The sequence below is a fragment of the Hyperolius riggenbachi genome, chromosome 3 (assembly GCF_040937935.1).
Source record: "Hyperolius riggenbachi isolate aHypRig1 chromosome 3, aHypRig1.pri, whole genome shotgun sequence".
NCBI classification, from domain to species: domain Eukaryota; kingdom Metazoa; phylum Chordata; class Amphibia; order Anura; family Hyperoliidae; genus Hyperolius; species Hyperolius riggenbachi.
In genome coordinates, this window is record NC_090648.1 from 248,799,801 (window position 1) to 248,823,694 (window position 23,894).

Here is a 23,894-nt window from a genome sequence, read left to right on the forward strand (position 1 = left end):
GACTAACGGTTTGAAAAAAAAGTGAAATACCTGGCTGCAAGTTTTAGTCACAGAGGACACCATCCACGTCCTCTGTTTCATTCAGCTGTGGTCTTCTGCTTATTTTCCTACTGAGGTCGGGACCCAATCCGATCCCTCAGGTCATCTGCATGTGCCCCATCAAATATGGCCACGAGGTCCTGCTGCGCCTGCACAGTTCTCATAGCCACGAGTGCGGCTGTGCAGCTCTGAGGCCTTCTCCAGCCCCGTCATGGCTCCCGGCAGTCTTGCTCGATTTACGTCCACGGGACTGCCGGGAGCCATGACGAGGCTGGAGGAGGACTCAGAGCTGCGCAGCCGCACTCGTGGCTATGAGAACTGCGCAGGCGCGGCAGGACCTGGCGGCCATATTTGATGCGGAAGCGGAAAAAAAATTATGATGAATTGTATGTGCAGTGCAGACAATTAGTAAAACATTATTAGCAAAGAAAATTGTCTCATATTTTTATTTTCAGTATATAATTTTTTTTTATTTTTTTTTTGTTATAGCATGGTATCTTTCTCAAATGTTTGCAATTTACGCACTACACTTAGCATTCTAAATGATTTCACAGAGCGGGCTATTGAACTTTTGAACTTTACTCTGCAGAAAAAATAAATACAGTGACAGACACTTGAGATAATAAGCTTCAGAGGACAGAGCTCTCTGCGACTTAGAAAGTCGTGGAGCTCAGATAAGCTCTTTGCAAAGATAACAACTGGAGTTTCTTAAAGAGACTCTGTAACAAAAATGTCAGCCTCATTTCTTCTATCCTATAAGTTCCTATAGCTGTGGTCTGCATTACTGCAGCCTTTTCTAGTTGCACTGTCTCTGTAATATATCTAATCGTCTTTTCTTTCTCAAGCTTTGTCAACCCAAGGAGGAATGTGCTGCCTCTGCTGTCATAGGGAGAAGTTATGCACTCCCCCTCCACGCCCCTCTCTGATCTCCTGTGTGCTGTGTGTAAGAGTCACAGGCATGGTCTCTGCTCACAGCCAGCCTGTCTGAGGCTCATGGAGCTGTGACCTTGTGAACAGCTGTGAGTGCAGAAAGATCAGTTCAAAGCCCAGAGAAGCAACTAAGGCAACACTGGGAGTAACATTCCAGCAGTCAATTCAGGCTTGAGAGGAGACACTGCAAACAGGCACCTGCTCTGATTATGTATTTCCTGTTTGGCGGCCATCTTCATTGTTTACAAAAACAATTAATTTTATCGCCAATAAAGCAGCGGGGAGCGGCAAAAATGACACAGAGAGGGCTAGGAGAAGACAGCAAACAGGCTGGTACGTTTATTTATGTAAGATTTTCACAGTACAGGTTCTCTTTAACTCTTCCTGTACTGGAAACAATATTAGACTCATATCTCTGCTGCTAATGTTTTATTTCTTAGATGTACTACACATATAAATCATTATATCATAAGTTTATTTTCACTTCAGATTCCATTTAAGCAGTGCTGGACATCTCTCCTTCATTTGATGACATAGATGTAAATGAGTAAACACTACACACTGCACACTATACTACACTGCACTACACTACACACAAGACTCCCAACTAAGCTACACTACACTAGAGGCCCTCACCTAACTTCAGATCTTACCTGATCCTGCCTCTACACTCCTCCCTCCTCGTTCCGGTCCGGCGTGGCAACCCTCTTCCCCTGGCATCCTACTTCTTCCTGGCTTTCACAAACACACAAAGATATCCTGCGCTCCAGATCAAAAAGTCGCACAGTCACAGATGGTTCCCCTTTGAAGTTCCAGCACTGCAGCGCTCCAGAGTAGGGTGGTTAGCAAGACAACTGAAGAAAAATGGAGCGTGCCATAGTGCGTTAAACGTTTAAGAGAATTTTATTAGCAGTTAAAATTTATACTCACAAACAAAGGTGTTAAAATCGCATATCAGCGGACAGCCAGCCTCTTTCCTCAGCAGTGGAGGATGACGCGATGTGGCCAGCAGCGCGGATACCGGTGTCCTGGGCTCCGTCTTGCTGTGAGGAGGGCGTGGCTGGGTTCAGTGAATGTGTGACGTCATTACGTGTTTCGGCGCACAGCGCCTTCGTCAGATCTGACGAAGCCACAGCGCGTCATCCTCCACTGCTGAGGAAAGCGGCTGGCTGTCCGCTGATATGCGATTTTAACTCCTTTGTTTGTGAGTATAAATTTTAACTGCTAATAAAATTCCCTTAAACGTTTAACGCACTATGGCGCGCTCCATTTTTCTTCAGTTGTCTTACTTCTTCCTGTCGTCTATCTTCTGGCTTTGCTGTACAGTGGCCGCCTGCCATTGTACAGCTCCAGGTCTCCAGTTCTCGTCCGTGTGACCTCCACAATGCAGCCTTGGTCCAGCAGCTGCTAGTACACAGGTAGCGCATGTGCACCGGGGTCACATTTGACATCTAGCCTAACCCCGGCGCACGTGCACCAGTATCAGCCGGCTGCATTGCGGAGGCCACGCAGACCCGGGGGTTCCGGAACTGTACAGTAAAGCCAGAAGATGGACGCAGAGAGGAAGACGGACGCGGGAATGCAAAATAATGCAAAAGAAGAGGGGCGTGGGGACAAGCAGTGAGGTGCGCAACGCTGGATGGGTAAGTCGCTCTCTGCATACCTCTGCACTTTTTTACAACCTTTATTTTTTATTTTTTTGCCTTCGGTCCATAATACCCCCCCCCCCCCCCCCCACACACACACACACACACACACACACTTTTTCTCCCAAATTTTGGGGGAGAAAAAGTGCGTCTTATGGTCCAAAAAATATAGTAATTACTGGTCCTATTTAGCTCCAGTTTTCTTTGCACCTGTCTTGATAAATTAGTCCAGGTGTCATAGTCTGAACTCTGTACACTTATATCAATAAGTACAATTAAAGTACTCATATACTATCAGATTTGTTGTAGACCGGGTAAAAGCACCGTGTTTTTTTTTTTTTTTATTTAATTTATATTCAATAATCAGATTGAATCTAACACCTGTGGGTTGATTCACTATAACAAGGGGCGTGCCTTATCCGAGTTAACATGCCTTATCAAGGTAGTATAGTGAGTGCTACAAACTTATACCTGCTAATTGGCAATGACGAGAGCTCCACTCTTCCTGCCCTGAGCCTGTGCGGATCCAGTCACTTTAACCTCCTTGCCGGTTATCCCGAGCTCAGCTCGGGGTAACCTGCGCAGGAGGATATCTCAGGCCCCGCTGGGCCGATTTGCATAATTTTTTTTTTGTTACAAGCAGCTAGCACTTTGCTAGCTGCTTGTAACTTCTGATCGCCGCCGCTCGCCGCCGATCCGCCGCAATCCGCCGCGCCGAGTCGCTCCCCCCGCCCCAGAGCCCTGCGCTGCCTGGCCAATCAGTGCCAGGCAGCGTTGAGGGGCGGATCGGGATTCCCTATGACGTCCCGACGTCCATGACGTCGGTGACGTCATCCCGCCCCGTCGCCATGGCGACCGGGGAAGCCCTGCAGGAAATCCCGTTCTCAACGGGATTCCCTGCATACTCTGATCGCCGAAGGCGATCGGAGTGGGTGGGGGGATGCCGCCGCTTAGCGGCTATCATGTAGCGAGCCCTTGGCTCGCTACATGATTTAAAAAAAAAAAAATTAAAAAAATGTGCGGCGCTGCCTCCTTGCCGGATTTTTTAGACCGGCAAGGAGGTTAAAGGACATTATCCTTGCACTTTGATAGGCTCAATAGGCTGCCTTTCAAGTTCCCTATCAAGTGACAGGCAGTCTATTGGGCCACTCAAAGTGCGGGGATAATTTACTTTAAAGTGATTGGACCCGTAGGGGCACAGGGCAGGACAAGTAGAGCTCTAGTCATTGCCAATTATCAGGCATAAGTTGGTAGCTATGCTACTCTGATAAGGTGTGTTAACTCTGATAATGCACGCTATTTGTTATAGTGAATCAACCCCATGATCTTTTTAGAAAAGGGTCGCACTTGAGTCAGCAGAAAACAGCAGTGTTTTTCAGAGGTCGAATCTGCAATGTTTGTTCACTTTTTGCTAACAGCAGCTGACTTTCTGCCATAGGAAATCACACGTGTTTTGTGAGAAAAAGCAACACTTCTGGTATACACCTGCATAAAGGGAATAAGCCTCAGTAGATGGCACCTGTGTTTTAGCAATGTTTTCTCAATGGGAGTTTAGTATTGTAGTGCAACAGCTGGCAGAGTAAAGCTTCTTTCAGACAGGCGGCTGACAGGTGATGAAACCACCATCTTTCAGCTGCTCTCCTGTACCAGCGGAGCGCCTGCTAGCACTTGGTACCGGTGCTGGACAGGCAGCCTCTTCACGGAGTCGCATCTGAGTGCGTCGGCAGCTGTGCTTATACAAGACATGTTGCAGTCCACTGCCGCTGGGTAATGCCACAGCGTGTCAAGCGCTGTCTCGCATGGTGTTACAACCGCTGTCATAGGACAGCATTTACATTGCACCCGAATTGCACTCATGAGCGGCATACAGGATGCTGAACTGCTCGGGATACGCACAGTTCAGTCTGAAAGAGGTCTTAGGCTGAGTACACTCATGGCTGCTAATAAAGCCTCTGTACGTCATGCTTTGAGTAATAACTGAACACATTTGTTGCTTCTGAAGAATACCAACGCATGCGATTACTTGAACGGCAGGCGAGGATTACGTGATGGGATATTAATCATGATTTCAGTTTGCTTTAATGTATTTTTTTTTTTATTTTTTTTTTTACAAATAAGTGACTGATATTCTGCAAATAAACCCACTGCAAAGTGAAATCACAATGTAAATTCCTGACTGTGAATACAAATAAATGGAACAGCTGCTGGATATCACAGTACAATGCCTTTGTGTACATTTAAATGTATCCTGTCTTCTAACAGCTAAAGACTTTATCAGCCATTTGATGGAAAAAGACCCCAACAAGAGGTACACTTGTGAACAGGCACTGCGACATCCATGGTAAATGCACAACAAATACAGCTAAAAGCATTTATTACAGAGCAATTAGGATTAAGGAATTTGTGATCAACAGTTTTATTTTAGCGCCAAGGCATTTAAATGTTTATAGAGCACTGACATATGCGGAACTATGTATTGAATATATAGAAAATATAAATAATTATTAAAAACAAAGCAAATCAGAGAATTGCACCCTCTTACTTCTGCCCAACATGTATTTCCACTTACTACGTACCCCCCCCCCCCCCCAACACTTATCAAAGACTTTCTAATTTTCTAATTCATGCACTGCCCCCACTGCAACCCTCACCAAACCTGCAGATACTGAGGACCCAGTGTGGTTGTACCCATTGTTTAGCTTATCTGCATACCTGTTACTGCTCCTCCATTTTCCATCTTCTGTGCAAGTGATAAATAATGCCCTCTGCAGTGAAATGAGTGTGCTGTTTTTCTGCTTTCCGCACTGTTGTATCTAGTAGCTCGAGAGAGCAGCAGTGCAGTGTCAAGAAACACCATTCCAGCTGCTATGAACATTAGATCCCTGATATCTGCAGCTTAAAGAGAACCCGAGGTGGGTTTGAAGAATATTATCTGCATACAGAGGCTCGATCTGCCTATACAGCCCAGCCTCTGTTGCTATCCTAAACCCCCCTAAGGTCCCCCTGCACTCTGCAATCCCTCATAAATCACAGCCATGCTGCTGACAAACAGCTTGTCAGAGCTGGCTGTGTTTATCTCTATAGTGCCAGTCTGCTACTCTCCCCGCCTCCTGCAGAACTCCAGTCCCCGCCTGCATCCCTTCCCTCCCTGCTGGTTGGAGGGAAGGGACGGGGGCAGGGACCAGAGCTCTGCAGGAGGCGGGGGAGCAGCTGAGACTGACACTACAGATGTAAACACAGCCTCAAAGCATGGATGTGATTTATGAGGGATTGCAGAGTGCATGAGGACCTTAGTGGGGTTTGGGATAGCAACAGAGGCTGGGCTGTATAGGCAGATCCAGCCTCTGTATGCAGATAACATTCTTTAAACACACCTCGGGTTCTCTTTAAAGCAAGTCTGAAGTGAAAATTAAAATAAAAAACAGATACTCTCCTAAGGAGAGGGAAGGCTCTGGGTGCTATAAAGCCTTTCCATTCTCCTCATGGTGTCCTCGTTCCCCCGCTGGCTCCTCCATTCAAATATCCCACCGTGGGAGTCTTCGGAAGCACTTGGGCTCCCGAAAGACTGGCGGCTCTATACTGTGCTCATGCGATTGCGCGAGGGACGGAGCGGCCTGTCTTCAGAAGCTTGAGTGCTTCCGAAGACTGCCGAAGCCCAACCAATGCGAAAGAGACGGGGGGGGGGGTCCTGCAGGGGAACACAGAGACCAAGAGGAGAATGGGAAGGCTCCATATGACCCACAGCCGTCCCTCTCCTTGGGTAAGAATCTGTTTTTTTCTTTTCGCTTCAGACTCCCTTTAAAAGAACCACTATCGCAACAAAAAATTAACAATTTAAAATACATGTATACACATACATTTAAAATGTGCTTTTGTTCCAGAGTGAACTGCACGTTAAATGACATGTTTCCTGTGTTGCAGTCACTTACGGTACATAATGAAGATCTGTCATACAGTATATGTATACTACCTACACACCATTTATTGTATTTCAGTGTTTTAATTGTGTTTTCTAAATTTTCTTGCCTCTCGCAAGTGAAATAATGAATTATTGCATTATTCATTGTATCCAAATCTGTTTAAAAATGCTTGTTTTACATATAATGAGCTTACTGGATTAGTTTTAATAGGTCCCTGTGTGAGAACGATAAGTGGGTGAATTCTATTTCCTATTTTCAAAACAGCTGCTGTTTTTGGTTATACATAAAATTAGGAAGTCTTGCTTGAGCATTTGTGGGTAAGAATAACTCAGGGGGACTCACCTGCAGTCATAGCAAGAGATTAATGTGCACAAAGTCACTGTATCATAAGACAATAAGGCAGGATGCAGAAAACAACTTCTAAGAATGGCAACTACTGTAATTAGTTCCAGCTGCTGTTGCATTAGGATTCTGACTCTGAGAATGGGTATGTTATGTATAATATTTCACATGAGTGCTGCAGATATTGGACAAGAAGTTCAGTACTTTAGTCACCCAGGACCAGTGAAATGGAATGGGTACTAAACAGAATAGGTTCCTGAAGTATGTGTCTAAGAGCTCTGGAGAATTGGAATTTTATTCCACTGACCTGTCATCTGGACCTGCATGCATGTAGATAGATGTTGAATGGAGTAAAGAAAATGTAAGTTTAATTATAAGCAACAAAACTGATTTTAAGTCATCTATATTAAAATTTTGTTGGAATGTTTACCTTGTCCAAGACTGGTGGGGCTTATAAGTTAAATGAATGACTTGGCAAAAGTATTGTTACTGGGAAATCAATTAACTTGTGCTCAATATTTTCCAGGATTGCTGGTGACACGGCTCTGTGTAAAAATATCCACGAATCTGTCAGTGCTCAAATCCGTAAAAATTTTGCAAAAAGTAAATGGAGGGTAAGTTATTGCACAGATTGCTTCTATCATTTATTTTAATTACTAAAGATAAATGTAAAGCCTTGTATTGTATAATGAGCAGCAGCTTTTACCACTGAAGAATGTAGAACAGTGTAGTATAGCAGTTACAGATTACCCAGCAAGCTCATGGTGAACCAGAACTCCTAGGACTGTGTAAGGGGCTACAAATGATCTAAAAGCCCTCTTACTAAAATGCTATGCAAAACAGAAATGTGCTTAACCTCTTGAGGACCATGGTGTTAAACCCCCCTAGTGACCAGGCTAATTTCAGTTTAATTGGCCACTGCAGCTTTAAGGCCAAGCTGCAGGGCCATACAACTCTGCACACAAGTGATCCCCCCCCCCCCCTTTTCTCCCCACCAACAGAGCTCTCTGTTGGTGGGGTCTGATCGCTCCCCCCGTGTTTATTTTTTTTTTATAAACATGATTGTTTGTTTTTGTTTTTTTAAAAAACTGTTTCTTTAAAATCTATCCCTCCCTCCCTCCAGCCAGCCAATTATGGCGATCGGCTGTCATAGGCTTCTGCCTATGAGAGCCGATCGCTCTCTTGTCCCCCAGAGGGACAGCCGTGTGACACGGCTGTCCCCAGTACAGCGCTGCTGCTGATCGCAGCGCTGTACATGTAAATACACAGCGGTTTCGCCGTGTAACAGTCTTCCGCTCGGAGACTGAAGGCGGAGCTCTGCGCGCCCATCTCCTGCAAACTGCTGCCCCAGGACTTTACGCCAATCGGCGTTAGCTGGTCCTGGGGCTGCCGCCGCAGCCATATTTGTAATTATTCAGGTCGGAGTGAGCTCTAAATTGTCCCCCAGTACATCACTGTACTGGGGTACTCCCTGAAAGCTAAACACACCTCCAGAACCGCTGGAATTCAATGATGTGTCAGCTCGTTACTGTAATTGTACAGGGCCACAAGATAATCCAACATGCATACAGACTTTCAGACTAGTTGGTCCTCATCAGTGCATGGCTTGGATTAACCATTTCAGCCGCCCAGATGTGAAGCTCACGTCCGGGCGGCTGCTCTGCTGTGCACCCGCGCTTCAGCGTGCGATTGAGGCCGCGCCCCCGTGTCCCCGCTGTGTCCCCCGGGTAGCCCTGGGATCAGTGAAAGGGAACATGGTTCCCGATCACCAATCCCTGTCCCCCGCAGAAAAACCGAAGCGGTCACCCGTGAGGCTTCGGCTCTTCTGCCCGTAAAAATCTCAGCATCGTCCTTGTACTTCCGCTTAGTGTGAAAGAAAATGGAAAATGAAAATGAAGGTGGCCATCTTGTGGCCAAATAGTAAAACTACATCTACACATTTTTTACATTACACTTTACACATAAACAACATTAAAAACTAACTGTTTATGTCCCACACCAAAATATTCCCCAAATAAAATTTTTAGTGAAAAAAAAAAATTACAATTAAAAAAAAAAAAAAAAAGACAAATAGTTACCTAAGGCGTTTCGCAGGCCGAGCCCGCGTCATCAGGCAATAAACGTGGGGACAAAACAGAATTCCAGCAATAGCAGGTGTAGCGCCTCAGTGGATCAACTGAGGCGCTACACCTGCTATTGCTGGAATTCTGTTTTGTCCCCGCCTGCGGGCTCGGCCTGCGAAACGCGATGCACTTTTGGAGTACTTTATAGTAAATTTGATTGCAATTTTTCAGACAGTCTTTCGTGTCTGCTTTATGGAGGTAAGTCCACCACTTCCTCCTAGCAAATTTTAAAGGTTTTATCCACTTTTATTCTGCTGGCGCCTCTGTTCTCCTACTGTAAAATTGAAAGGTAGCCATGAACAGCGGCAGACACTGTTTAAGACTTGCCGTACTTTTTCAAGCTGTGTTGGCTCTTTCTAAAGAGCTATATTTACTTATGTGGTGTTGCAGAATGCTTTGCTTACACTATTTCCAGACCCCCCCTTTTTTTTAAAAGGTCCGTTCTGCTGAAGCACACGTTCTATCTCCATTTGGGTGCTGGTCCGCTCTACTTTTATAGGGTTATGTCAGCATAACAACAGTCCACATGTAGATATGCTTCATCTGTTCACCCAAATAATTCCCTGACTCTGTCATCTTCTAGCAAGCATTCAATGCTACGGCAGTAGTCAGACATATGAGAAGATTGCACCTTGGAAGCAGCCAGGACAGTTCACATATGTCCAGTGGTCACAGTCCTTCAAGCTCTCTTCCAGATGGAACAAGTCACAAAGATTGTAAGTATGCTCTATCATTCTTAATTCCAAACCTGTTTGATATATTTGGGGTACAATTAAAACATAAACCGGGACTCCACCTGGATAAATTGCAGACTTTGCTTTTATTCATATCACAGTGATAGCAAGTACAATGTTTCGGTCATCCGGACTATTGCTAAAGATCCGGATGACTGAAACGTTGTGCTGTCACTGTAATATCAATTCAAAGCAAAGTCTGCAATTCATCCAAGTGGAGTCGTTCTTTCTTTGATCATGGTTCACATTTGGTCCACTAGGAATCTGGACCCTACCTGTTTGACTCACTGGGACACATAAAAATTTGCGATTGATTGGAGGTGAACATTCTTATATTACTGCTGATATTTTTGGAGCACACTTTATGATCTGGGGGAGACTGCCCTCCAATTTTTCCTCTAACTGTGTATAAAACAGAAGAATTTCACTGTACACACCAGATCATAGTTACATAGTTATTTGGGTTGAAAGATGACATACGTCCATTGAGTTCAACCAGATTAGTGTAGCTAAAACCCAGGCACTGAGGATATCATCTGACAGCCAGTAGTTCAGGCACTGGAGGGGAAGTGTTTAAGGATTGGTATCAGTTAGGGTTAGGAGAGTGGGGAATAGTTTTTCAGTAGGTTAGTGTTAAATGTTAAGGGTTCAGGATTAAATGTAAGCATCAGGAAGGGGTGGACATTAAGAAAAGGGTTAATGTTAGGTGTCAAGAAGGAGTGGCTAGTAAGGAGGAGGCTAAGGTTAAATGTCATGAAGTGGTGAACATCAGGAAGGGAGGTTAGGATTAGGAATCATGAATGATTAATATTAAGATGAAAGGTTAGGATTACAGTATGTGTCAGAAAAGGGTTAATATTGTGGGGGAGGCATCTGCTCAGAATCTTTCATATCCGATCCACATATAACCCTTGCAGGAGCCTTCCTCAAGTCTTGCATACAGTACAAGAATAAGATAATGGAGCACACAAATAGACCACCGCTTGCTGGTCTTTGCCTGTTCTCTACACACTCCAGCAAATGGTCTTCTCTTTTAATTGTGGGCTCCATTACCTTGTTCTTGTATGTAAAGTTTGAGGAAGTGCCCTGCGAGACCCAAAATAGACTGTGGCTGTCACCAAATTACATTTGAGACGGACATGGAATAAATGAACTTATTATTATATGTGAAACTGTATAAAGAGCCTTGTTGCCTTTATGGGTATTTCTCTCGATAGTGAGTTTCATTACAATTTGTACCGCTTTCCAGTTGTAGCAGTTACTAAGCACAAAGATTAAAGCGGAATATAACCCTGCATTTCAACTTTGCTCTAAAATATTATTTACAGCACATTATATGCAAAAAGCATTTTTTTTTACTAGACCAGCATTCGAAGGGTTAAACACAGAGGTTTAACCACTTGAGGACCACAGTCTTTCTACCCCTTAAGGACCAGGCACTTTTTCCCCATTCAGACCACTGCAGCTTTCACGGTTTATTGCTCGCTCATACAACCTACCACCTAAATGAATTTTGGCTCCTTTTCTTGTCACTAATAAAGCTTTCTTTTGGTGCTATTTGATTGCTCCTGCGATTTTTACTTTTTATTATATTCATCAAAAAAGACATGAATTTTGGCAAAAAAATGATTTTTTTAACTTTCTGTGCTGACATTTTTCAAATAAAGTAAAATTTCTGTATACATGCAGCGCGAAAAATGTGGACAAACATGTTTTTGATTAAAAAAAACCCATTCAGTGTATATTTATTGGTTTGGGTAAAAGTTATAGCGTTTACAAACTATGGTGCAAAAAGTGAATTTTCCCATTTTCAAGCATCTCTGACTTTTCTGACCCCCTGTCATGTTTCATGAGGGGCTAGAATTCCAGGATAGTATAAATACCCCCCAAATGACCCCATTTTGGAAAGAAGACATCCCAAAGTATTCACTGAGAGGCATAGTGAGTTCATAGAAGATATTATTTTTTGTCACAAGTAAGCGGAAAATGACACTTAATGACAAAAAAAAAAGTTTCCATTTCTGCTAACTTGCGACAAAAAAAAATGAAATCTGCCACGGACTCACCATGCCCCTCTCTGAATACCTTGAAGTGTCTACTTTCCAAAATGGGGTCATTTGTGGGGTGTGTTTACTGTCCTGACATTTTGGGGGGTGCTAAATTGTAAGCATCCCTGTAAAGCCTAAAGGTGCTCATTGGACTTTGGACCCCTTAGCTCAGTTAGGCTGCAAAAAAGTGCCACACATGTGGTATTGCCATACTCAGTAGAAGTACTATAATGTGTTTTGGGGTGTATTTTTACACATACCCATGCTGGGTGGGAGAAATATCTCTGTAAATGACAATGTTTTCATTTTTTTTACACACAATTGTCCATTTACAGAGTTATTTCTCCCACCCAGCATGGGTATGTGTAAAAATACACCACAAAACACATTATACTACTTCTCCTGAGTACGGCGATACCACATGTGTGGCACTTTTTTGCACCCTAACTGCGCTAAAGGGCCCAAAGTCCAATGAGTACCTTTAGGATTTCACAGGTCATTTTGCGACATTTGGTTTCAAGACTACTCCTCGTGGTTTAGGGCCCCTAAAATGCCAGGGCATTATAGGAACCCCACGAATGACCCCATTTTAGAAAGAAGACACCCCAAGGTATTCCGTTAGGAGTATGGTGAGTTCATAGAAGATTTTATTTTTTGTCACAAGTTAGCGGAACATGACACTTTGTGAAAAAAAACAATTAAAATCAATTTCCGCTAACTTGTGACAAAAAAATAAAAACTTCTATGAACTCACCATACTCCTAACGGAATACCTTTGGGTGTCTTCTTTCTAAAATGGGGTCATTTGTGGGGTTCCTATACTGCCCTGGCATTTTAGGGGCCCTAAACCATGAGGAGTAGTCTGGAAATCAAATTCCGCAAAATGACCTGTGAAATCCTAAAGGTACTCATTGGACTTTGGGCCCTTTAGCGCAGTTAGGGTGCAAAAAAGTGCCACACATGTGGTATCGCCGTACTCGGGAGAAGTAGTACAATGTGTTTTGGGGTGTATTTTTACACATACCCATGCTGGGTGGGAGAAATAACTCTGTAAATGGACAATTGTGTGTAAAAAAATCAAAAGATTGTTATTTACAGAGGTATTTCTCCCACCCAGCATGGGTATGTGTAAAAATACACCCCAAAACACATTATACTACTTCTCCCGAGTACGGCAATACCACATGTGTGGCACTTTTTTGCACCCTAACTGCGCTAAAGGGCCCAAAGTCCAATGAGTACCTTTAGGATTTCACAGGTCATTTTTGTTTCAAGACTACTCCTCACGGTTTAGGGCCCCTAAAATGCCAGGGCAGTATAGGAACCCCACTAATGACCCCATTTTACAAAGAAGACACCCCAAGGTATTCCGTTAGGAGTATGGTGAGTTCATAGAAGATTTTATTTTTTGCCACAAGTTAGCGGAAATTGATTTGAATTGTTTTTCTTCACAAAGTGTCATATTCCGCTAACTTGTGACAAAAAATAAAATCTTCTATGAACTCACCATACTCCTAACGGAATACCTTTGGGTGTCTCCTTTCTAGAATGGGGTCATTTGTGGGGTTCCTATACTGCCCTGGCATTTTAGGGGCCCTAAACCGTGAGGAGTAGTCTTGAAACCAAATGTCGCAAAATGACCTGTGAAATCCTAAAGGTACTCATTGGACTTTGGGCCCCTTAGCGCACTTAGGGTGTAAAAAAGTGCCACACATGTGGTACCGCCGTGCTCAGGAGAAGTAGTATAATGTGTTTTGTGGTGTATTTTTACACATACCCATGCTGGGTGGTAGAAATATCTCTGTACATGACAATTGTTTGATTTTTTTTACACACAATTGTCCATTTACAGAGAGATTTCTCCCACCCAGCATGGGTATGTGTAAAAATACACCCCAAAACACATTATACTACTTCTCCTGAGTACGGCGATACCACATGTGTGACACTTTTTTTGCAGCCTAGGTGCGCTAAGGGGCCCAACGTCCTATTCACAGGTCATTTTGAGGCATTTGTTTTCTAGACTACTCCTCACGGTTTAGGGCCCCTAAAATGCCAGGGCAGTATAGGAACCCCACAAGTGACCCCATTTTAGAAAGAAGACACCCCAAGGTATTCCATTAGGTGTATGGCGAGGTCATCGAAGATTTTATTTTTAGTCACAAGTTAGTGAAAAATTACACTTTGTGAAAAAAAACCAATAAAAATCAATTTCCGCTAACTTTTGACAAAAAATAAAATTTTCTATGAACTCGTCATACACCTAACAGAATACCTTGGGGTGTCTTTTTTCTAAAATGGGGTCACTTGTGGGGTTCCTATACCGCCCTGGCATTTTACGGGCCCAAAACCGTGAGTAGTCTGGAAACCAAATGTCTCAAAATGACTGTTCAGGGGTATAAGCATCTGCAAATTTTGATGACAGGTGGTCTATGAGGGGCCGAATTTTGTGGAACCGGTCATAAGCAGGGTGGCCTTTTAGATGACAGGTTGTATTGGGCCTGATCTGATGGATAGGAGTGCTAGGGGGGTGACAGGAGGTGATTGATGGGTGTCTCAGGGGGTGATTAGAGGGGAAAATAGATGCACTCAATGCACTGGGGAGGTGATCAGAAGGGGGTCTGAGGGGGATCTGAGGGTTTGGCCGAGTGATCAGGAGCCCACACGGGGCAAATTAGGGCCTGATCTGATGGGTAGGTGTGCTAGGGGGTGACAGGTAGTGACAGGAGGTGATTGATGGGTGTCTCAATGTGTGATTAGTGGGGGGAATAGATGCAAGTAATGCAATGGCGAGGTGATCAGGGCTGGGGTCTGAGGGTGTGGGCGGGTGATTGGGTGCCCTAGGGGCAGATGGGGGTCTAATCTGATGGGTAGCAGTGACAGGGGGTGATTGATGGGTAATTAGTGGGTGTTTAGAGGAGAGAACAGATGCAATGCACTTGGGAGGTGATCTGACTGCGGGTCTGCAGGCGATCGGATGGTGTGGGTGGGTGATCAGATTGCCCGCAAGGGGCAGGTTAGGGGCTGATTGATGGGTGGCAGTGACAGGGGGTGATTGATGGGTGATAGGTGATTGGCAGGTGATTGACAGGTGATCAGTGGGTTATTACAGGGAAGAACAGATGTAATTAATGCACTGGCAAATTGATAAGGGGGGGGGGGGGTCTGAGGGCAATCTGAGCGTGTGGGCGGGTGATTGGGTGCCCGCAAGGGGCAGATTAGGGTCTGATCTGATAGGTAACAGTGACAGGTGGTGATAGGGGGTGATTGATGGGTAATTAGTGGGTGTTTAGAGGAGAGAATAGATGTAAACAATGGATTTGGGAGGTGATCTGATGTCGGATCTGCGGGCGATCTATTGGTGTGGGTGGGTGATCAAATTGCCCGCAAGGGGCAGGTTAGGGGCTGATTGATGGGTGGCAGTGACGGGGTGACAGGGGGTGATTGATGGGTGATAGGTGATTGGCAGGTGATTGACAGGTGATCAGTGGGTTATTACAGGGAAGAACAGATGTAATTAATGCACTGGCGAATTGATAAGGGGGGAGGGGGGTTCTGAGGGCAATCTGAGCGTGTGGGCGGGTGATTGGGTGCCCGCAAGGGGCAGATTAGGGTCTGATCTGATAGGTAACAGTGACAGGTGGTGATAGGGGGTGATTGATGGGTAATTAGTGGGTGTTTAGAGGAGAGAATAGATGTAAACAATGGATTTGGGAGGTGATCTGATGTCGGATCTGCGGGCGATCTATTGGTGTGGGTGGGTGATCAGATTGCCCGCAAGGGGCAGGTTAGGGGCTGATTGATGGGTGGCAGTGACAGGGGGTGACAGGGGGTGATTAATGGGTGATAGGTGATTGGCAGGTGATTAACAGGTGATCAGTGGGTTATTACAGGGAAGAACAGATGTAATTAATGCACTGGCGAATTGATAAGGGGGGGGGGGGTCTGAGGGCAATCTGAGCGTGTGGGCGGGTGATTGGGTGCCCGCAAGGGGCAGATTAGGGTCTGATCTGATAGGTAACAGTGACAGGTGGTGATAGGGGGTGATTGATGGGTAATTAGTGGGTGTTTAGAGGAGAGAATAGATGTAAACAATGGATTTGGGAGGTGATCTGATGTCGGATCTGCGCTCGATCTATTGGTGTGGGTGGGTGATCAGATTGCCCGCAAGGGGCAGGTTAGGGGCTGATTGATGGGTGGCAGTGACAGGGGGTGACAGGGGGTGATTGATGGGTGATAGGTGATTGGCAGGTGATTGACAGGTGATCAGTGGGTTATTACAGGGAAGAACAGATGTAATTAATGCACTGGCGAATTGATAAGGGGGGGTCAGAGGGCAATCTGAGCGTGTTGGCGGGTGATTGGGTGCCCGCAAGGGGCAGATTAGGGTCTGATCTGATAGGTAAAAGTGACAGGTGGTGATAGGGGGTGATTGATGGGTGATTGATGGGTAATTAGTGGGTGTTTAGAGGAGAGAATAGATGTAAACAATGGATTTGGGAGGTGATCTGATGTCGGATCTGCGGGCGATCTATTGGTGTGGGTGGGTGATCAGATTGCCCGCAAGGGGCAGGTTAGGGGCTGATTGTTGGGTGGCAGTGACAGGGGGTGATTGATGGGTGATTGACAGGTGATTGACAGGTTATCAGGGGGGATAGATGCATACAGTACACAGGGGGGGGGGGTCTGAGGGGGGTCCTGGGGAGAATCTGAGGGGTGAGGGGGTGATCAGGAGGGGGCAGGGGGCAAGGGGGGAGATAAAAAAAAATAGCGTTGACAGATAGTGACAGGGAGTGATTGATGGGTTATTAGGGGGGTGATTGGGTGCAAACAGGGGTCTGGGGGGTGGGCAGGGGGGGTCTGAGGGGTGCTGTGGGCGATCAGTGGGCGGGGGGGGGGCAGATCAGTGTGTTTGGGTGCAGACTAGGGTGGCTGCAGCCTGCCCTGGTGGTCCCTCCGACACTGGGACCACCAGGGCAGGAGGCAGCCTGTATAATACACTTTGTATACATTACAAAGTGTATTATACACTTTGTAGCGGCGATCGCGGGGTTAACATCCCGCCGGCGCTTCCGTATGGCCGGCGGGATGTTACGGCGGGTGGGCGGAGCCAGTTGCCGGGGGAAGCGCGCGTCATTAATGACGCGATCGCTCCCCCGCCTAAGGAAAAGGACGCACCGCCTTAAGGCGTATTGCGGTCCTTAGGGGATCCACTTTGCCGCCGCCCATGGGCTGTGGGCGGTCGGCAAGTGGTTAAAGTTCCGTGGAGAGATATGCAGAAGTTCAGATAGATACATTCTATTTAGTTACATGCATCTATTGATAAATGTTACACACTCTTTGGCTGTCCTCCAAGCTCCTTCTCAGTCAGAGAGATGAGTCACATTCAACACTTAGATACATTTATGTAAACAAAATGTATCTATTTCAGCTTCGGATGCGTCTGCAGAAATCTCCAGGAACTTTAAAGCCCTGTGTAACCCTTCCAATGCTGGTCTAGTAAAAAAAAAATGCTGGTTGCATATAATATACTGTAAATAATGTTTTAGAGCAAAGTTGAAATGCAGGGTTATATTCCGCTTTAATAGGAAGAAATACAAGACAATCTTTTGAGGGCTACAGGTTTTTAAATAGATGGTACCTAAATTGTCTGAACAATTTTTTATTGTTGCCGGTAGAAGCTTACGTTTTCTGGTTGGTAAGAATTAGCTGCTGGCTTGGAGATTTAATTAGTGGAATTACTAAATTGTATACCAGTTTCTTCACTTTAAAGAGGAACTGCAATGAAAATAACATAATGAAAAAAGTGCTTAATTTTTACAATAATTCTTTATAAATGATTTAGTCAGTGCTTGCCCATTGTAAAATCTTTCCTTTCCCGGTTTTACATTCTGAAATGTATCACATGGCGACATATTTGCTGCTGGCAAGTGATGTCGTGGAAGGAAATGCTGCTTTTTTTTGGCATTTGGAAACCGCATTTCCCACAATGCAGCAAGGCTCCCACAGAGTGATGTCAGTACCTAGGTGCTGACATCACACCGTTAGAAGGGTTTTACCACAATATGAGCCATACAGAGCCCTCTGATGATCTATTCAAGAAACCATAAATATTTCTCATGGTAAAGGGGGCATCAGCTACTGATTGGGATGAAGTTCAATCCTTGGTTACAGTTCCTCTTTAATATAATGCCAAATGTATGTACTTTCAATGTTTTTCTATTTCTTCCAGGTAAGTCTCCATCCAGCCCATACAGCTTCCTAACTGGAGTCACTCCCTCTTCAACAGCCATCACTGCAGTAAGCGCAGACCGAAGGCCGAGACCTGCCTCAGTTGCAGCAGTGCATTCTGGGAGCAAATAAGCAGCCAAAGAAAAACAGAGGTGGAGAGTGGCAGGCTCTTCACATGTGATTTCATTCAGGATTGTGCACTGCAGGATGGACTCATATTAAAAAAAAGGAATTTTTTTATGGCCATATTTTATACTGCAACAAAGATGGTTTCATGTATTATAAACTGCAGTGGCTCTAGCTCCAATGAGGCGAAATACTTTGACTGTATCTGGTGCTGAGCATTGCAATATTCTTACTTCTGGACATTAATTTTTTTCTGATAATTTGCTTTATTCTCAATGTGGGTATTGGTACTGTATATGTTGTATTTTTTCATTAATTGAGGTCTCAACTGGATTATTTAATTAATACTAATTTTTGGTGGGTTACTTTATATTTTTATTTTAATATGGTATTTTACATTTAAATCATGCTCTCCTTCTTTGTCATGATGAAGGTAGACAAAGAAGTAACTAAGTAACTCTGTAGGATTGCAGTATTTGACAATTCATTATAAGGAAACCTTCCTATGTTTAAAGAGGAACTCCAACATAAAACATTTTAACAGTAGTACAATTCACCATAACTGGTACTAGATGAAGCATCCGAGTGAATTATGAAATTATTATGTCTGGAGTGTAGGCAGCATTTAGCCACTGCCTTACAGGCCTGGTTTACCAATATGCCTTCTCTAGGCTAATATGGTCAATGAGATGCAAATTATTATGGCTTGCACATAAACTTCATGCAAATTTTAAGCCGCTTGCAACTAGTACTATGAACGTTTTCAGGAGGTATGGACAGGTTCCAAGCTGCATACAGTTTGCACTAATATAGAATTATTATTATCTCATTGGCCATCTCTTCTAGCCATACATGTAGAATGACCGTTGCCCAATCTAGTTGTGTTTACTAGATCAGGACCCAGTTTTGTGTGAATGGGTGGCAGACACTGCTGGTCAATAGTACTTTGGGGAATGGGGGATCAGATAGTTTAAAGAACCTGATCTGATTGCTGGTGTCTTCATATACATTCATGTTCAGATTTGTGGCCTTAAGATGATTGAATTATGCCTGCATCAATGCCTTGTTACATCTTTGGGCACCCATGTTCATACCACTTTGTCATTTACCTGATGAATCCATATGTTTGTGTTTATACCCATTGAAAGCCTCTGATTTACGGGGCAATTCATAAAGATGTGACTGTAACCATAAAAAATAATACAGTGCTAGGCAAATTTATCAAGCAAAATTACTTCCAATCATTATAGCCATTTTATCCTATACAAGATAGGTAACGCCAGCATTGTCTGCTACCCCCTCTGTCTTCTCACCACCACCCCATGGCTTTTACATAAATTCTGGGCTAAGCCAAGTATTTCCTTTGCTGATCATATGGTGACTTGAGGACGCTTATATTGTGTCTGCATATCTGACCGGGGAATAACTACAGGTGAGCAGCCCCTGCAACTGTAGGAGGGGGGGGGGGGGGAGACCTCAAAGGGACCCAAACTACTACTTCACTACCCATCCTTCAGTTGTTTTGCGGCTACTCTTTTTAAGGGTGTAAAGATTACGATGTCCACAATTGTTTTATGACCCTTGCAAGATATGTTCCGAGGCTTTGAGGGACACCAAGTGTAGGCAAGAGACAGGGAATCAACATTGGGGGGCCCCATGAAAGTTTTTCTGGGGGGTGGGTCATGATTTATAGATATGCCCCAGCATCTGACCATTTTCTCAGGTGAGTGGACACTGTGAAGCTGGCTACACATGGTAAGATTATGCTCAGAAAATGCACCAACAGCTTTATAGGATGATGGTACTTATAGGTAAACTTTAGTTTTAGGTTCTCTGCTCACAGTTGACGCATTTCTTTTTCTGACACCTGATATCTGAGTCAAAATCTGACAGTGTTACCAGCCTATGGGAGTATAGTAGAGGGGTATAGGCTTATCTATTTGGCATTGGATATTTGGCAAGTATTAAAGATGGGGAGAGTCTTTTAATTAATATTCATTTTTAAAATGTTAGACTTTTTTGTAACATAATTTAAGGTACAGCATTATTAGGTTAAAGAACACCAGTGAGTATTTAAACAAAAGTTTGGTACTTACCTCAGTAGCTGGAGTCTCTGGATGGTCCAGAAGCTTCCGGAATGCTCGTAGAGCCCACTGTTCCTGTGCATCTTCATCCTCTGGCTGCTCTTCTGGCTGTGGACATGCGCATGCATGAGTAAGCTCCACACATGGCCAGTAGAATGAAGGCATTCATGCACAGCTTTTTCCTCCATGCACAAGCGCTTCATTGTACTGGGCATGGGCAGACTTCAGACGTGCATATCCGGTCTGGATGCTCTTATCCACAAATGCACTCACAACCGGTAGAAACCTTTTTGACTGCTGTGAGTAGAATAATCCTTCTATGGACCCTGTGCAGGAATAATGGGCTGTATGAGGATTCAGGAACCCTCTGGACCATCCAGAGCCTTCCGACTACTAACTTAAGTATCTAACTTTTTTTTTTTTTACTCAGTTCAGATGTACTTTAAGTTCACAGTATGTGCATTGTGTAACGTATATATATATTTTTTAGAGTATAAACAATGTATGGTGTGCTTTCACGCACATTATTCAGATACACTGTAGAAATTGTGTTAGGATAACATGATCCATTACAATGCAGAGAAGTGAACGTGCTAATACAATTGTATGGCACTGAGTTCACATGCTGTAATGCATTGTGTTATTATGCAATGCAACATGCATAGTGTGAACACTTAAGCAGTCACTGCAGGGTCAGTATCTCACAAGAGACTGATGATATTTTTGTAATGTAAGAGGTGGGTTCCTCTGATCCTGGGACAACAGCACAGAGCCCAACGTGTCGCTTTTCCATCAGAAATGTGTCTTCTTTAATGTTACTTAGTTGATACTACAGAAGAAAGTATTATTAAAAGGGCTTTGTAAGTAACTATAGGGCGTGCTTATGATATGGTGATATGTTATCAGAATGCCAGCATGGTTACAATGCAGGGTTAGATTTTACTGTCAGGTCTATGCCGATTTATTTCTCTTTTTTGCAAGCTTCTTCTATTTGAGCTCTTGTAGTATGCATTGATAAGACTGCTAATCAGAGTGAAAACAGGTAGAATGAAGTAAGAAGCCATTTCATTGTATGACTGACAGCTGGATCAGACTCATTGCAGATTCATGAAGAATATCCCATGCATAATGCCATTTACTCTGTCATGCATTTCTGCATTATGTATTTTGTTTTCAAAACATGAATTATACATCTACAACTTTAAACATACCAAAATATAAATAAAGACTATGTCTTCTCTATTGCATACAGCATACATATTTATGTGATGTTCTGACTACTTAGATGACTTGTGCTTCCACAAGAGAGGAGTATTGCTTTTCACAGTCCATGGCTAGCATGACATATTTATCCACAGGTGGCAGCAATCATCATTTATTCATCTTTATTAAAAGGAATATTTTAAGTGGGCCTTCATTATCATTAAGATTTCTTATTTAAATAGGAGCTGTTAGGTATAAAGTCTCAGAGAAAAAAACACATATATCAGTAGCTAAAGATTGGCTGTACTTACATTACATATGCATTTCACTGTCCACGTTTGTACTTCACAGAATTTGTATATAGTATATGCAGAGAATGATGCTCCTGACAGCTCATGGCAGGTTCCATGTTTGTCTGTCTCCTATGAAGCCAATTGTGTCATCATGTCCTCCCTTCTTCCTGATGATTCGACTCACAAAAAAGATCCTAATGGACAATACTACTGTGCAGTGAATATTAATTAGCCATGTGGCTAGGAACAATAGCGGACTCATGCAGTATACTCTGCCCGGAGATTTTTCAGTGCTGTGAGCTGGGCTGCATTACAAGCTGCTGTAACATGAGCCTATAACTTCTCACTAGCAGCCGAGGGGAGGACCCAAGGTGGGGAGAAGCAGCCCCAGAATGCTTTGCAGTATGTTATGCGGCCTCTCGTCCTTTTAAGAGCTTGGGAATAACAGCCTTGCTGTTCAGCACACATCAAAAGTAAGAGAGATTTTTAACTTCAGTATTGCCTTTTTGGCTTCCTTCTAAACTGTTTAACACAGGAGAATAGAGGTTTAAATTAGCTTTTGCAGCCTGACAGTTACTCTTTAACCTCCCTGCCGTTATAAAAATTTGCTGCGCACGGCAGGGAGGTTTTTTTTTTTTTTTTTTTTAGCATGTAGCTAGCCTAGCGCTAGCTACATGCTTCCCCCCTCCCTGCGGCGTCCCCCTGTATGCGCCGATCGCCGCCGGCGCATATGCCCATCCGAAAATCCCGTTCTGAACGGGATTTCCATGAGGGCTTCCCCCGTCATCGACGACAGCTAGCAAAGTGCTAGCTGCGTGTAACAAAAAAAAATTATGCAAATCGGCCCAGCAGGGCCTGAGGAATCCTCCACAGCAGGTTACCCCGAGCTGACCTTGGGATAACTGGCAAGGAGGTTAAAGCCATATTTTGATTACAAACTAGGTAGTGATATTTTTGAAGTGTATTTAGGCATCTACCTTAACAGTATCACACTGCTTAATTAAGTCATTTTACTAACATAGTGCTGAATCAAAGATACCATGCAAGCAGTCAGCTTGATCAATAAAGATTTATTGAAAAAAATAGCTTTTATTGCTAATAGGGCCACATTTCTCATTAAGCACAGTAGGTTGTTGCCAGAAGACAATATTATTATTGTGTTTTTATACTCTCGTATATGCCACATTGTTCAGCACAAAAAAATATGCTGAAAAGTCGTCTCCCCCCCCCCCCCCCCCCCCCCCGGCTTATACGTGAGTCAGCTGACTGTGCTTCACGTTGTGTCTGTGCCTCCTCCCCCCATCCCCTGCAACATAGTCAGTGTAATAAAAGACTGACCTATGTCGGAGGGTGCAGCATTGTGCATGTAGCTGTGTATTACCTCTTGCTTAGCACTCTCCACTAGATGGTTTTATAGATCTGAGACACAGCAAGTTAGAGGTAAGTGGGAATTCTCAATCATTGCACTGGTGCTGACACTGCTGCACACACAATGATGCACGCTTCGGCTTATGTCAGTCTTGTATCGTACCGCCGCACTCACCGTGTTGCGAGAGATGGAGGGCGCAGTATTTGTCTTTTTTGTCTCTGAATTACTGGACAGCAGGAAGCAGTGTAGGAATGGAGAAACCGCATCCCTGCACTACGCCACTACTGATTATAGAAACAGGAGGAATCATGATTTTATTTTTTGCAATGCAACCCCACCTCTACAGAACAGATAAAAGTGCTTGGGCATATAGAAGTGCCCTTGTTTGTTTTGCAGTTGCAACTAGTCAAGGAATTCCCCCAAACTTAGCTAGATTGAGCCTTTGCATCCAGCCACAGTCTTCATTAGTGATCTCACAGTTATGTGAACCAAGTCAAGTCACAGGTACTGAGGATCATCAACACGGTTGGACAGTAGATTTATTAATGCATAGCAAATACCGAATTCCATTGACAAAGGAAATCATGTTTTTTATCATTTTTTCCCTTCAGAAATATAAATTAAACAAAACATGGTTTAACCACTCGAGTTATGACTATACTGGGTTTTGGGTTGCCTCATAATTGAGGGCACATTTGGCTATTTATACTGGAGAGAGTGCTTATACGTGAGTCAAATGCTTTTTTTCCTGGTTTCTGAGGGAAAAGTGGGTAACTCGGATTATACACGAGTATATACAGTAGCTC

The 23,894-nt window shown here is 44.0% G+C and overlaps 1 protein-coding gene across 1 annotated transcript in view; it reads left to right on the forward strand.

Annotated features, from left to right (window-relative positions):
* LOC137563542 (calcium/calmodulin-dependent protein kinase type 1D) overlaps positions 1-21,470 on the forward strand; it is a 412,397-nt gene extending 390,927 nt beyond the window's left edge. The window contains exons 8-11 of the mRNA XM_068276130.1: positions 4,878-4,956; positions 7,404-7,491; positions 9,584-9,716; positions 18,015-21,470. Coding sequence (XP_068132231.1) covers positions 4,878-4,956; positions 7,404-7,491; positions 9,584-9,716; positions 18,015-18,145 — 431 coding nt within the window. The 3' untranslated portion in view covers positions 18,146-21,470. The remainder of the gene's footprint in view (positions 1-4,877; positions 4,957-7,403; positions 7,492-9,583; positions 9,717-18,014) is intronic.
* The last annotated feature ends 2,424 nt before the right edge of the window (positions 21,471-23,894 follow it).